Raw genomic sequence first — 17,622 nt, 5'->3', positions numbered from 1 at the left:
TTTGTCATGCCTCTCTTTGTTTCACATTTTGTCATGCCTCTCTTTTTTTCACATTTTGTCATGCCTCTCTTTGTTTCACATTTTGTCATGCCTCTCTTTGTTTCACATTTTGTCATGCCTCTCTTTGTTTCACATTTTGTCATGCCAAGGTCTTTTATAGCTTACGTATATATACGGTGTGGGTTTTGGTCTTTATTGAAGGTTGCATGCTGAACTATAAAATTGTTAACATTCTCGCCCTTCGGTCTTTGTAGGGTTGCTCATTGCATTAATAAAATGGGTCAAACAACATCAATGTTCGGTTTTGTTTAGCTGTATATCGAAATAGTTATCAGATGTTAAGACAATTTTGTTATGCACGTTTTTTGCATCGTCTATGTTTGTTTGTGTTCTGTCATACCCACGAGGATGGTATAAATGTACATTAGTATATATATATACTAAGTAAATAAATATTTCTATAGAACACATTTACTTGCGAAACTACAAAATAACTGGACCATCTTGTTATTGACCTCTCAGACATCGGCAATATTCGGACCATTATTTTCTTATGAATAACATTCTGTATAATTTTGATTGCTTTCTTGAGATATCTTTTATTCACACAGATCCGAAAACGTTGATCACGACATGATCTAATGTAAAAATATTATACATTTTATCATGGTTCTGTCTTCGATGTATATAGAAATCCAATAATAATTATTTTTCCTGTTTTCACTCTCTTTGTATAACTAGTTACATCAGGAGAAGCTTATGTTTACGACTCACTATAGTCGTTAAAAAGATTGACCATCTACATTTACTATATATTTTTTTTTTCTACGGCACTACGATAGTAGTATATTGTTGAAAGATTTGGTTTTCAAGTATAACAAGTCTTAAACTTTCAGTCATAGAACTTTACACTTGCACTTTGTGAAAATTTGTCTCTGTTGATTCGGTGCACTCTCCAACCCCACTCATGCATTTGATATTACCAAAAGTCAGCAAAACGATGTAGTCTAAGCATGCATTTTTACAGAAGATTTAAGCTTAACACTTCTGGAAAGACCCGGATTTGATTTGATTTTTTGATTTTTGGTGTTTTAACACCACTTTTAAGCACCGCATTTAGGCTATTTCGTGGCGGCCAGTTTTTATTGATGGAGGAAGTAGAGGAAGCCGGAGTACCCAGTGAAAACCACCGACCTTCGATAGGAAAGACCCAGATTTGATAGATTTGATCATTATAATGACTTTCACTTATAACATTTACATTAATATTAGAATTATGATGTACAAGTATATTATGTATAATGTCTTCTATCAAGATACAGAACACATTATTTGTTATCATTTGTTTAAGGTCCAGTGGCAAATGTTTCATTGTATTGAGATTAAGGAAATCTCGATGTCAATGCTTTCTCCAATGTATAAGTTCCTCTTAATACATAGACTATACGGTTGGTTTCCCCGTTTGAGTGGTTTTACACTAGTAATTTTGGGGCCCTTTATAGCTTGTTGTTCGGTGTGAGCCAAGGCTCAGTGTTGAAGGCCGTACATTGACCTAGAATGGTTTACTTTTATAAATTGTTATTTTAGATGGAAGTTGTCTCATTGGCACTCACACCACATCTTCCTATATCTACTAATCACAAACACATGTAAACCAAGAAAAAGTTTTGAAATTAAAAGGCCTTGACTTGAGGGTTTAGATCCAAATATTCTCCATGGAAAAAAGATGCGCTAATGCTTATACAACTGCATACCAAATATCATTGCCCTACCACTAACAGTTACCCCTAAACTGACCTAATCACAGACTAATGCATAAAAATAAGCAAAAGTTTCAAAATCAATAGTCTGTGACTGAGGCGGGCCAAATAATCTCTATCATAGTGAGATGTGCCAATGCTAATACAACTGCAAAACAAATATAATTTATCTACCACTAGATGTTCAACCTAAACTAGACCTAATGCAAACTTTCAGGTTGTTGATGCTGCTGCCAACACCACTGTCAGAAACACCATACCTATGTCTCACTTTATGAGACTGTCAAGGGGAGACAATAAAAATCCAGACAATATGCTCATCATTAGTGTATGGCATAATACCCTGCATGACTTAAAAGATTTTGCTTGACAACTGTGGGGTGGAGTTCACTTTACAAATCATATATCATATGTGGTCAAACAGACAGACAGACTTGGGTAAAATAACAAATCCCCTCACATTTTCTTTTAGGGCATAACAATAACTGTGAACCTAAAAACCAGATATACATCATGTATATATGATTGTTGTTTGTTGCTGTATATTATAATTGTTTTCCTTCATTAGTTTGTACATAAATTTGACTTTTTTCTCGTTTGAATTGTTTTATATTTGTGATTTCCAGGCCTTCATAGTTGACTATGCGGTATGGACTCGGACTTCTCTTGAACTGAATTTTAATGTGCGTATTGTTATGCGTTTACTTTTCTACATTAGCTAGAGGTATAGGGGGAGGGTTGAGATCTCACAAACATGTTTAACTCCACCGCATTTTTGCGCCTGTTCCAAGTCAGGAGCCTCTGGCCTTTGTTAGTCTTGTATTATTTTAATTTTAGTTTCTTGTGTACAATTTGGAAATTAGTATGGCAGTCATTATCACTGAACTAGTATATATTTGTTTAGGGGCCAGCTAAAGGACGCCTCCGGGTGTGGGAATTTTTCGCTACATTGAAGACCTGTTGGTGACCTTCTGCTGTTGTTTTTTTCTATGGTCGGGTTGTTGTCTCTTTGGCACATTCCCCATTTCCATTCTCAATTTTATGTTCATTGTTGAAGGCTATACAGTGATTTATAGTTTTAATGTCTGTGTCATTTTCTCTCTTGTGGAGAGTTGATTCATTGGCAATCATACTACATCTTCTTTTTTTATAGGCTCATAACGGCGCAGATTGAACAGATTGCTATCAAAATGAAACAAAATTCTTAGTTTTTAAATATTTTTTATTTCAATAATAATATTTCACTGGATGCTTTAAAACCGTTCTCACAAAATCTCTGTCAAAATCAGTTCGTATTAAAGCCTTTATAACATAAAATGCTACCACACAAATACTGTATACAGATGAGGTAGATAACTCTGTGATCATGTGACCTTATGGACAAAATTTATCATGTGACCGTATGGACAACATTAATCATGTGACCTTATGGACAAAGTTTATCATGTGACTGTATGGACAACATTAATCATGTGACCGTAATTGACAAAATTTATCATGTGACCTTATGGACAGCATTAATTGTGTGACCTTATGGACGAAATTAGTATTGTAACTTGTTGTATCGACATGTACATGTTGCATAGGGTATTTCTCCCAGATAAACAAAATAGTCCCAAAAAGTTGTCAGAAATTTGAAGTACACTATAGATAATACTAAAAACCAAAAAACATAAATAAAAGAAGTCTTTGTCCTTTAGGTATTTCAGTGCAATTTAAAAGATACGTTTTACAAGACTTTTAAAGGGTTTAAATACCCATTTACAAACAAAAAATCTTCACTGCTTTGATGAACACAATATTTACAAAATGCTTATTATGAAGGTTTTAATTTCAAATTCATATTTGAGAAAATTTAAGATTCTGATACAATTTTGTTAAAAATACAATATTACATGTATTAGAAAATTAAACAAAAAGTCGATCACCCTCTGTGTTATACTATTGTACAGTCACTTTAAAAAAAAATGGAGAAAAACAATGAATGTGGCCACTTATACAAAGTCCAAAAGTCATGTGAATGTGATGTTTATTTCCTGATTAAGGGATCTAAGGATGAATATTAAATTGAAAGATTACATTTAACTGACAGAATGTATATTACAGTATATTAATTATGTACTGAGGCATGTATCATCTTATGTTTACATTCATGTAAAACAAAGATCAACATCATTAAGTTTTTTATGTAGTAATGGTCTTTTGTAAAGATCTGGATTAAGTGCCCTTACTCCCTTTTTTATCTGGTCTGTTTTCCCTAATCAGAAACCCATGTATCAAGTTTTCCTCACATGACAATCTCCTGTCAGAAAGTTCAATTTTAAATTGCTTTTAGTAAGGATCAAGATGGTTTTAAATTTCTATAACCAAAGGCCTCAAATCTCTAGCTTCAAGTTGATATCTGCACATTTAACATGATAACAAGGCTAACCTTTCTCCACATTTTGTTTATTGCCAAGATTTTTACCTGGGGTCCCAACAAAGGGAAGTTTCACTGTTCAAACAACTTTATCAATGAATAAGTCTCAAATATATATTTGTTGATCTTCTTTTATAACAATTTCTTTTAAATTTACATCCTTAAAAGCATCTTTATGACAAAATGTCAACAAAACTGAAAATATTTTATCTTTCTTTTTTTTCCATCAATATGCAAATAATTATAATAGCCTGTATATGTGAACAAATTTCTCACTTTATAGTGTCTGACTTGTAAATTACTGTAAAATTTGCCAAACCTAATGAAATCTAGATATATCATATGTTATGATTTAAATATGCACTCTATCAAAATATTTTAAACAAATTGGTTTATGACTAAATATACTCTGCTCAGATAGCTTGGCTCAGATAATTACTCCCAGAATGATTGTATACATGATATGAAAGCAATAAAAATGAAGGCAACTCTCAAAATAGGGGAGGTTACTTTCCATTTAACAAAAACAGTTTATTATATTTCAAAAGAAAGTTATCTCTTTAACCATATGTTTCATAAGCATAAAATGTTCAAAGGAAAAGTGAAACTTTTTGAAACTGATCAAATGTTAGCGAGTGCATTAGTTTGTTGATAACAGGAGAAATCTCTTTGCAAGTTCTTTGTAAATATTCTCTCCAGATGTTTTTATGTTTTCATAATAAACCGACAGAAGAAAAGTACTTTTTTTCTTTATGATTCACGGTTAGGTAGGGATTCAGTCACCCTCGGCCGATTACAGTCAACCACTGAACAAAAAAATAAAAACTACCAAAATGTTCTCTCCTTTCATTGACAGTTCCGTTTCATTTAATTTAACAGTTGGTTATTATTAAATATGGAAATTATTTTCAGTATTTTTACATATTTTGTTACCCTTAAAAGCCATTTCATAATTTGATAAAATATTCGTAAGCATAAAAAACATAGCTGCAGTTTGCCATGAAATGAAAGCCCAGGAGTTGCTCTTTAAAAGTCATTACATCTGATATCGATACTTTATATTAAAGCTTCCAACCTTAGCAAAAAGGAAAAAAGAACTCTTCAGATAACATTTATGATATATTTCATTTTAAGCAATAGCACATGTATAATCATTTAATGGCCATTTTCTTGTATATGAAAAATTGATTTATAGTCATAATGTTGTGTGTATATTAACATGAAAAAGGGGTAATATTTCAAGAGAAATATTTGAGGTTCTTAAAGGGGAAACAAACTAGAAAGTGTTTATTTAGTACATAAAAGTTTTTTACTGCACACATTTTATTTTCTTATCATTAAATAAATGTTTATTAATGCTGTTTTTTCTGTAATATTTCATGAAGAACTAGACACTTTGAATGGTTAGACTTATAACTGGAAGTTTGCGTTCATTGGTTACATTTTGGGGGGAGGGGGGCATTTAAATACAAAACTTAGAAGAAAAGTACCACAATTAAAAGGGAAAGCAATAGATATAGTTCTTCATTGCATGTTTTTACCACGTGTGAACAAAACTTTGCTGTAATAAATTATTTTTAATTTAACTTTCAATCAATTTTTCACACATTATGTTGTTAAACAGTAACAATAAAAATTTCAAATAAAACTTCCTATTTTTTGTAGAATGTTTAAATAAATTGATTTTCATGAAATTCATAAAGCCTTTTCCTTTGTAGTTTTCAAGTTTTACAATGTTCCCAAGTGCTCTGTCAGAAATCATTAATGGGCACATGTTTACATAATAAAATCTGTTCTATTCTATTCCATATTTTATGGGGTAATGTAAATATTTGGCCATTTCCATCAACTTCAACATGTACATGTATATATAGCATTTGACTTGTGTAAACAAATGTTTTAACAATTACATTTTAAAAGAATTCATATTTTGGCCTTCTCAATTTGTTAAAGTGTATATTTTTAGCTATGAAAATTGAAGAGTGTAAAATTTAACATTGTTTTGAACCTATTGAACTTTTTGTGAGAACAGTAAATAGTTATAAAAATATGATTCCCCTTCACAGAGCCCCATATGAAAGCCTGTATGCAGGTGTGCACATAAGAAAGATTATGTAGAGATAAGGCTAGTAAAACATTCTGAGAGGCCCAAATAACTTATCTTTCAGCTTTTAACCATAAACCTATTTCAGAAGTGAAATCTACACCTAGGTGAACATGTGTGTTTCATTTAAACAAAGAATCCTCACTTTTTTCTGACTTAATTGTTCATTAAGCTATAAAATTGCTCCCCATTATTTCCATAAATTGCAACATTAATACTAACCAATTTAAGATGAGTTTAATAAATGGATGCTAAAAAAGAAATTTATCTTAAAATTTGATTTTTTCTTAATCTGCAAGATGTTGGAATTCAGAATTTTGAAAATGAAAGAAGTTTTAGTCCCTATTCTTAATTATCAAGTAGCGATAATAACTCTTTTCCATCAATGAACAAACTTAATTTTAACAAAATTGTACTAAGCCGACTTTTAACACTTTCTACAAGTTGTAAACTTCAACTTTCCAACTTAACTTGTATGAATACGGATTAAGCCCTAAGCTGGATGCATCTATTCAATCAAAAATTTCAGTTTTTAAGTCACAACAGACAAAATTTTGCAAATTGAACTTTTCGAATGCGGTCAACCTTAAAAAAGTAATTCAAAAGAAATACTTTTAAAACTCCTATTGAAGAAAAAAGTGAAATTAAACACATTTTGACGAACATGTCAACAAAAGAGAGTCTGACTGGTCGAAATAACCATGTAATTTCCGCTGGACTAGGCATACTAATTGTGTCGTGGAAACAGTGGACAATTCATGGTCTGAAAAAAGTGGATGAATTTCACAGGTCATCATATTGTACTGACAAAAGGCTCAGGTATAACCTAAGAAAGAAATTGGTCGATTCATACCCCGATTTGAATGTTAACTATGTTAGTAATATCCACCCCTTTCCCTCGGTATTGTGTGAACAAGACAAAAGACTTCTTTTCTCAGTGGCCACATTCATTGCCTTTGAGCAGCTAACAGACTACCATTAAGGATTTGAGTTTCAATTTATGATCACTTAGGTCAAGAATTTTAAACTTGAATGACAAAAGATTTGGGAAGGGTTATTTATCCAGAATTTACACTTGTAATTTTATTACAAGTTAAATGTTCATAATGTGTCATTAAATGAATCCAGGGACCTGAAATTACACACTTCCAATGTTTTATGGCTTTATTTTTGTTTTTATACCTAGTCACTTTGGGTTTTTATCCACCCCCCTTTTTATCCTACAAAAATCAAAACTAAAAGTAGATAATGCATAATCATAATTTAATTAAATCATCAAAACCAATAAAAGTTTTATCACATGAACAATTACAATATTGATTGTAATAAATTTTGCAATTATGGAGAATATTTTTAGAATAATTGACTTACATGACTTAATTTGTGCAATAAACGTTTAGCCATTTTTAGATGTTCTATAAGAAAATGTTCTGATTGACAACAACTGGGTTTTATTGGTCCAAAGTTCACATAATGACACAAAATCAACCTAAATTTCAACTCATTCATATACATATAGTAAACATAAGGCATAAAAAATCAAGCACACATACACTCACAGACAGAAATACACAACTGCACACAAAACATACATGATCTGCATTCATCAGACTCAACTACACTCACCAACTTATTCAATTTTTTACAAATAAATCAAAACTTGTAGAGCACTGCAACACAGTCATTCAAAGTCAAGGTGACACATTTATAGCCAACTGAAATCTTGTAGGATTACACTGCATTTAAAAACAGCATTGCAAATTTACTATCTGGCATGAAAGTTTTTGAAACTCTTACCACTGTCCTTACCGGCCCAATGATTGAATGAATTTATATTGTTCAAAATTTATTGGTAGACATCTATCATGTGGCTATGAGCCATGTGAAATATGGCCTATAGATTCAAATATCTCAGAACAGAATCAAGGGCCATCAAATATATGAAAAATTAGCAGTCCCCAAATTACATGGTAACCAATTAAATAAGTACTTTCAATGGTATTTTCAAACACAATGTAACAGACAAAAGGAATCAATATTGAGTATAATTTGGTCATAAATACTACTGAAATGCAGGTTGGAGTTGAACTTATAAATTAATGAAAATCTATCAGTCCTGGCCTTCTTTTATATGAAATAAGTCAGATTCAAATTTAGTTTTTGTAATTCCAAACCACCAATGATAATTAGTGAAGACTGTCCTTAAATAATGAATAAAATAGTGTCACCAAGACTTTTGCACCTTAAATAAACTGATCTAATAACGTAACAACAACATAACAACAAATCCCATCATATCATCATGACGGAACCGATAGCAACACACATAATAGCACTGATAATAGAAGTATCCTTGAGGAATACCAAAATTTAGTTTTCTCGCTAGAAGCACTACTCGGTACTATGGGTAATTCAGTCCGATTATCCTGAGTTTGGCGAAGTTCTGGGTTCAATTCAATCAAGTCTTGCCATGCTTGATAAGCTGCTGCTGTAAAGTTCTCGTCACCCGTTGTTAAGAGATCAAAAACACATGAATCAAAGTAGAAATCGACAACACTAGCATCACGGCACATTTTTAAAGCTTTGCTTAGTGCCATTTTACTGTGTTTGTTCGTCCGCTGAACTTCTGAAAAGTATTGTTTATAATTAATTCTCTCGTTACTTGGACATCCTTGAACACATAATTCTAATTTATCACTTATTTCACTGGAATTCAAGACTTCTTCTGGCATTTTTATGGCGAATGTGAAATATCGTCCAATTTGTTGCACTTTTATTGTTGTGTCAATGTAACGCAAATAAATCACTACACTTTTTCCTGGTTCTTTTTCCATTATTTCCACACTTCTTTCGGGACCATAGTGTGTTTGTCCTAAGGAAAAGGAACCAGGCAAATGACCTGTCTGAGCAGTATATGTTATGAACTGACTTGATGCACAATCTTCGTTCTTCTTTATAATCACTGTCAACTGCAAAAGAAAACATACGAATGTCAATACAGGATTATAACATACTCATAAGTGTCATCTGTAATATAAGTATAAATTTCCCCTATATACATCAGTGGCGGATCCAGAGGGGGTATGGAACCCCCCTTTTTTTTAATGATTTTTTCGATTTTATTTTTTTAAATGGCTGGATCCTCCCTTGTTCATTCACATCATTTGAAATACCGGTACTCTAGCAATCCACAGCTAAACAATATCATCATCATACAATAGCACTAGTATGAATATTCCTTTAAAGCTTGCTCATGTTGCTGTTCCATGTGAGCCAAGGCTGTGTGTGTGTTGATGGCCATACTTTTGACCCATAATTGTTTACTTTACACATTGCATCTTGGATGGAGAGTTGTCTCATTGGCACTTGTAACCACATCTTCTTGTTTATATATACATAGTGATATATCTTTAAATTTTGTTTTTTTAGAATCGGTTTCTAAAAATGATTTAATTTATATTTAGATAGATTAAGAAGATGTGGAATGAGTGCCAATGAGACAACTCCCAATCCAAGTCTCAAATTGAAAAAGAAGAACTATTATAGGTCAAGGTACGGTCTTCGACACGGAGCCTTAGTTTACTAATAAAACTAAAATCATAAACTAGGTAAAATATGTCTGATCACCCATCTTTCTATGACCAAGATTCTAAAACTTTGTGTTTTCTTATAGGTAGATTAACATTGTTATGCTGCTTTTAATAGGATTTTCAATATGTTTTAAAAAAAAATGAATGTTATTCTACCATTCAATACACTGAGATCTCACAATATACAAAACAGATGCTATTATGTCTGTAGATCCACAAAAATGTTTAACTTTAAGGTCAGTGGAAAGCCCTATCTTGAGTTCATGTAAACAATGATTTGTACATTTTTCCATGTTCCCTCTATCTCTGGTCAAGAAAAGTTATCATTTTCAACATACCAAAGTTCTTAATACTGTTTTGTTACACCTAAATTTTAATCATACAATTATCTTACTATTTACTATCAGGCTTTTTTTTCCAGCAGCTGGGTGACTCCCTTAAAGTTTGAGAGAGATAAAACTGCTTTTTAAGGTGAATTTAAACTTGCAAATTAAAAGATCATATCAGATAAAAAGGTTAAATTGATCAGTTGGTGTTTAACGTCACTTTAAATGCTTCAGCCTATTGTGCTAGTTTGTGGTGGTCAGTTTTTATTGATGGAGGAAGCCAGAGAGCCTGGAGAAAACTACCCACATTCAGAGGGAAAACTGACGATCCAGAAAAAAGAAAAATTCAGACCAACAAATCTAAAAATTTCTAAAACTTTTTTTTTTAAGTAATAATATTTCACACACCTGAATGCAGCCCCAAAATAGACTACCAGGGGTACATGATGTAGATATAATCTTGAAAGTAAAAAAAACATGTCTCCTTATATTTAGAAATAAGATGCTAGTTCCAATGAGAAACTATCCATCTAAGTCACAATGTGTAAAAATTATCAATTCTAGGTCCGTTTTTATCCAAGGAGCCTTGGCTCACACCAAACAGCAAGCTTTTTTGGGACCCGAAAATGACTAGTGTAACAAAATTCAAACAGGAAAACCAACAAAATGAGAAACACTTATGAACCACATCAACAAACCACACATTTGAAATTTATAACTAATAGTTTTCAGTGCATAGTTCATTGTGTGATACAAATTTTCATTTCAGAATTGAAAGAGAAAATTAAAACTGATGGAAATAAACATAACCACATGATAATCAGCTGCTTTTGACAAGCGCTGGACATTCTGGAGACAATGTGACCTACACATCCCTATAAATAATACAAGGCATTCCCCTTACTAGCCTTGTATAAAATAAATCTGTACCAGTGGACATGTGAATGTTGTAAATACCTGTTTAAATCATTTATGGTAATTAATTCTACTCCTCAGGTGTCAGTTTTGTCATGTATATTACACACCTTTGTAGTACTAAGTAGCTATATCCACACAAAAAAATCCTGTTGGTAACTTAGATTTGGTATTCCTCTAGCTCTCTAAGTCAACCGCATTTAAAATGTACCTTGTACCCCATGCAGGATTAAAGTAGTTTTTCATTAATATTCTGAGTAATTTCAGAAACATCTTAAACTCTTTGTAAGTCTCTATTTACCTATACATCATATATATCCTTTTTACATAGATTAAGTCAAAGCATTCATCTAGTCATATAGTAAATATACATATTGCTTATAGATTGACTCATGTTAGTTTTGCACCTCATCAGTTTTTCTTCAGAAATTAAGAATACATGTATATATGTTAGCTACCCACCAACATAGCTTCCAAAAAGTAACCATTCTTCTTTAAACTACACAGGTACCAAAACCATGAAATAGAAAGTGCTCAAGAACAGGAAAAAATCCTAACGTATACCTCTAAACATGCTAAAGGTCACCATAAATCTCTTGACAAATAGCTTATAGGCCATACCATCATTTAAACCCTCATAAATCTAGATTGTTTTTTTCAAATGTAAAATTAAGACCAGAAGATAGTCTACATCATGTACATGCAAAGAATGTCAATAACATCCTGAACATCAGTACAGTAAGACCAGCTTTAAGGGGCACCTCTACAGTAGTAAATAAAAACATATCTTGATAATTCATGATTTTCTAAAAACCATTTTGAACCTCAATTCGAAGGTCATTTTCTAATATGGTCAGTTTTCTCCACAGCCAGCCACAAGGGAAAAAATGCAAATACTCAGTGAGTTGCACTATACATTTGAAAAACACAAATTATTCTGGAAGCCAATTCAACCTAGAACTGCTTACACTTCTGAAGCACCCATAGGTGGATCCAGGGGGCCCTTGGGGGGCCCTAGCTCCCCTTTCGTGGGAAAAATTTCGTTGATTATATAGGGAATCACTGAAGCATGACTGGAGTGGCCCCCCTTAAGTCAGTCAAAGGGCCCCCTTATGAAAAGTTCAGGATCCGCCACTAGCACCTGCTTCCCCTACACCATGGTTTTCAGTGGGATTAGTTTTGATCAGTCATTTAGTTTTTTATGTAGTGTTTTGTGGACTAAGTGTGTTTCATTTTTTGTCCTTTCATCTTTTTTCTTTTTTTGCCATGTAGCGTTGTAAGTTTTTCTTCAGATGAATTCATGACACAAGGCTGACGAAGTATATGAGGAACTGGTCCTTTGAAAACTTTCCACTTTGAAAACTGCTGGCGAACAAAATTCACTTTTTAGACTGTTGATGAGGAAAATGAGGAACTGGTCCTTAAAAATCATTTCACTTTTTAACTGCTGACAAAGAAAATGAGGAACTTGTGCTTAAAAATCATTTCACTTTTAAACTAACAGGTATTTTGAAGAATAAATCTTAACATGCTGTCCTAGCTATAAGTCTATGTAATGCACCATTCTTTAAAATACAGGGGATCTACTTATATAATGCAATTAAATTTTATTCAAAAGTGGATTTTTTAAAATGAAGTAAGATATCTTCAAAACAGTAATTACCAAATTCCAGAAAGAATTTTACCGAAAAGAGTTTAATAACTGAAATTACACTACAAACAAACTGTATATAAACATTTTGAAATATAGCAATTGTAGCTGTGTCAAACATTCAATTAACCTTCCAATCAGGCAACATTTTGAATGAAATATTTATATTACACAAAAAAGATCTCACACCTACTGTGAAGGTCTGACGTGTATATGTGTGTATTGAAATCTCAAGAAAACACATTTATAATGCAGAGATAAATTCCATTTCACACTAAGGTGAAAATATAAATGTTTTATTACCTTTTTAAATACATTTTAAAACTTGGCAGAAATAAAGTGAACATTTTAATCTAATTTCAAATTTTCAACATATAAACCTGCTCGGTTGAACAAAGACTTGAAAATCCATTCATAACGTGCTTGACCTAGAAAAATACAAGTTGTTTATCATATCAACACAAATGTGACCTATCTGGATGTTTAAACAGTATTTTATTTAAAATGACTGAGATTTAACTTTGTTTTACTTACTCACTGTTACTGGAAGGTGTATAGGTGTAGGGAGGTGGCTGAAATCACTTTAATTTTTCAATTTATTCTCGACAAGTTTTAAAATAAACTGAAGTATGGGAAATGAAAAGGGAGTATTTGCTGATGGCGACTTTCCTATTAATTCCTCCACTTTTTAATGTAGTTGCTTTTTCAAATTTGATATTTTTTACAATTTTATTATTAAAAAGAAAAAGGTTAGAAAATCTAAAGGGATTTGAGGAGGTACAGCATTGAATTTGTTATCCAAAATTTGTAATCACTTCTATCTCATGGAGACTCAATGTTAATGTTTTTGCACTTGGCAAATCTTAAAATACATCTTATTGAAAACTTCATATGGAAATTAAATGAGAAAGTCTCATGCCTATTGGTTATAAAATACAGGAACACATTAACTTCAAGAGAAAATTAAAATTAAACCATTTCACTTCAATTCATTTAAAATTTATACGAACTTGATTAGCCAGCAGTTAAAAGACTGTGCACAAAAAGGAGAAGTATTAAATGGTATAGGAGACAGCAATCACAACCAACACAACTTGATCAAGAGACACCTAGAGGTCATTATATGGCTTTTAACAATAGGTCAACATATACATTGCTATAGGTCCAAAGATTTTTAAAGTAAGAATAAAGATGTGACATAATGAAACACCAAACCCTCAAAACTAAAAAAATATATACCAGAAACGACAGCAATTGCAATGTTTTAAGCTAAAATTCCTAAAATCTCTGTTGTAAAACTTTACTGGGTACTCAGGGCTTACATTTTGTGCTTAAAACATCAATCCATTATTTTGAGTAAGATCGTATATACACTTTGAATCAGACATCAATGTTAACCAATCAAGTAAATGAATTTGGTGTTTAAAGCATAAGTTTTGAACTCTGAGTACTGAGTAAAGTTGTAAATTTCTCGAATTGTTTATGACCCCAAGGCCCGACATGAAATGGACACATACATGGTAAATATGAATGCATGCATGATGCGGAGGGAATAGTTTAGTGGGGAGGATACAATCCTCTACTTTTAACCAGATCTGACAAATTGTAATTATATATATAAAGCTACATTAAAAACCCATGTAATAAAAATCAATCCTTATAAAGCATATAATTCAATTATATATTGGAATGACAGAATACCAAAACAAACAAAGCGTAGCCAATAATGTCCAGTACTTAATATTACCAAATAACAAAACAAATATCAAAGAATGTTCACAATGAAAAACAAGCATTCCGTTGATTAAAAAATCATGAATTCTTTGACATAAAGCAAACAACGATCAATCTTTTCTTCTTGAATATCATCAACTCCACTTCTAACTTTCATTCAGTAATGTCATAAATAAAGAAATACATGCTGTTGTTCAAAATCATAAAACATTAATACAAAAACTTCTTTAAACATTGAAAAGAAAATGTGAGGCATTTTCTCAAATTGGTATTTCAGGTACGTAACTAAACTAAAATTAATCCTTCAAAGACCAGTAGTGAAGACGTAAATTGGCAATAATAAACTACATGTATATCAGGTAAATGATGCGTAAACTCATTCATCAGCCACATCCTAAATCGCTGCAGCTAAACTTTCAACAAAAAGAACCCTTTTAATTTTGTCCGCATTTTCTTCAAGAAACAATGGTCCAAAAAAAATCCATTTTAAACATTGTTTCTATTAATAAATTGGGAAAATCTTTAATAGAGGGGTTATTTTTGTCAACAGTACATTATATATTATATTTCATATCACTTTGTTATCATGTCATGTGGGTACTAAGTGGCATATCCAGAAATTTCATAAGAAGGGGGGGAAAAGCAGACTGTGCAAAGGCAGTATAGCCAGTCAAGGTTGTATGTAGGAGGGGGAGGGGTGCAAAAGGGGCCCAAAGCACCCTTCCCCCCTAAATCTGCCTCTGGTACTTAATGCTTATAAATTACCTTGCTAGTTGCTGTTGCATCTCCACTGTTAATCACTGGATCGTTTGTGACCTGAACAGTCAAATGTTTATTATCCACTAATGCCCATGCCCCCTCAACTTTACAAGTCTGAAATTCCTCATTAAACATTCGCAAGTGGGGATCACCAAATAATCCACATTGTTTATATATTGGTTGTCCACTATATGAACACATACGATCGACACTTGGTGGGCGGGGACCAGTCACCTGCATTGTTTCTTGGTCAAATATCGATGCTTCTGGATCAGCAGAACATTTATGTCTATACATTTTTGCTTTTAAACCCGCTAAATTGCCATTAAAAGTTATATCTGAGTGACAGAATCGTTTCTGCTTTACTAAACAGTCTATGTATGTCCTTAAAGAAATACAGCGAGGCGATTCTCTCTGTAAGGCAGCTAATTTCTTTATTTCTGTGGATTTCTCTGCATCTTTTGCTGAACTGAATAAACTTTGACAATGTACAATATTACATGCTGAACCTGAAAAAATAAATACACACAAAAATTAATAAAACTGTTCAATAAAAACTTACAAAAGACTACTGTCTGGCTTAAGCTTGCCAACAGCAGTTGTTACATTTTTACAAACATACATGTATATATATTTGTGTGCATATTTGTATTTGCTCAGTAATCTTTAAAAAAATCTGTGTGTGTTGGTTGTTTTTAAACAAACAAAAAATCAATTTACAGATGTTTGCATAGTTTAAAATAAGGTTATTCAGTTCACATGAAGCATGCTGAATTTTCTGCAGTGAATGCTGGAATGGTGGCCATTGCTGCACATGATTCAGTTGATGAACAGTAAATTAAAGTACAGGGCATGATTCAGACTACTCTGTTGCTGGTGCTGAAAGATTCACTGACATGACTGTTAAATTGAATGATTGCTGATGGTTGAGGACAATAATATTGGTTCATAGACCTGTCATATATAACCTACATAGGAATTATAGATGATCAATTAGACAATAATCCAACAACAAACTAAAAGATATCTAGAGGGAACTTGTTTTTTGGGTTTCTTTTTACTAAATCATAGTTGTATTGTTTAGTGTATATATAAAAAAGAAGATGTGGTCTGATTTCCAATGAGACAACTCTCAACAACAAACTAAAAGATATCTAGAGGGAACTTGTTTTTTGGGTTTCTTTTTACTAAATCATAGTTGTATTGTTTAGTGTATATATAAAAAAGAAGATGTGGTCTGATTTCCAATGAGACAACTCTCCACAAGAGACCAAATGACACAGTGCTGTATATATATATATATATATATATATATATGTCAATGGTTTTTTTTCAAAAAGTAAACAAACACATTTGACCTTCCATGCTTTTTTCCAGGAAACAGGAAACAAAACATATTTTTTGTCTTGGCATTTGAAATTTTCCATAAATTAAACAAACGGAAGATACCAAACATTTTTGCAAAATGAATATTGAAACTCATAAATTGAAGAAAAACAGACAAAGACACGACATGAAAAAAAGGAATGGCAAGAGGACGAACAACAGTCTACAAAACAACATATAACATGTATCTGATGGTTATTTCTCTGTTTCCCAATCCCTGTGAATATGTACATGAAGTATGGGTTTACCGATTTGTGTTTGCTGAAGCATTGTCATTATATATATCGAAAATTAACAAAATTATTCTTGCTAAGTAAAAATGTAATTGCTGAACAGCTGTTGGTTGTATGTATGTTGTATGTAAAAATGTAGATAAAGAAAGAAATGAAGTAGTTAATATATTATTATACAATGTATGTACATGTAATGAAATGACGAATTATATGAAAATAAATAAATTAAATCGTCACAGCTGTTTGCATTTTCACCTCTCTCAGCATTAAGGCCAAAACAATATTATGTGCTTCCTGTTGGATAAATCTTTTGAGAAAAAACAGATTGAGATACATTGTATCAAGCTTATAATTTAGTATGCCAGAAGCACATCTGGTCAATATGGTCAAGTGAATTATTGTATTGTCTGGATTGGCAGAATCAAGCCCTTGCACCACATGTCTAGCTAACCCTTTCCCTGTCAGCCTGTATACATCCATCTACTCATTTACATAAAACACAGGAGATTTACTTGACTAACTAGCAAGTAACTTAGAATTTGGTGTGAGTTGGGCTTATCCAGCCCTTTTTAATAGGTTTTAATTAAATTCCACCCCCCCCCCCCCCCCCAGACCCCCACCCCATGGATCCTTATTCAGTGTTCAAAAGAAAGGTTTCAATTATTTCTGGTCATATTTTTCTAAAAAATTACTGATTATCAGTAAATGTAGAAGCACATTAATATATTAGGATGTGTGATCCTTG

General features: G+C 32.2%; 1 protein-coding gene across 1 annotated transcript in view; it reads right to left on the bottom strand.

Annotated features, from left to right (window-relative positions):
* Positions 1-2,968: 2,968 nt before the first annotated feature.
* Positions 2,969-17,622, bottom strand: part of LOC139520071 (repulsive guidance molecule A-like) — a 31,107-nt gene continuing 16,453 nt past the window's right edge. Inside the window, exons 3-4 of the mRNA XM_071312488.1 lie at positions 15,265-15,767; positions 2,969-9,252 (exon numbers count right to left, since the gene is read on the bottom strand). Coding sequence (XP_071168589.1) covers positions 8,584-9,252; positions 15,265-15,767 — 1,172 coding nt within the window. The 3' untranslated portion in view covers positions 2,969-8,583. The remainder of the gene's footprint in view (positions 9,253-15,264; positions 15,768-17,622) is intronic.

This window comes from Mytilus edulis, chromosome 4 (assembly GCF_963676685.1).
Source record: "Mytilus edulis chromosome 4, xbMytEdul2.2, whole genome shotgun sequence".
Lineage (NCBI taxonomy): Eukaryota > Metazoa > Mollusca > Bivalvia > Mytilida > Mytilidae > Mytilus > Mytilus edulis.
This window is presented reverse-complemented; position numbering and strand designations above follow the sequence as displayed.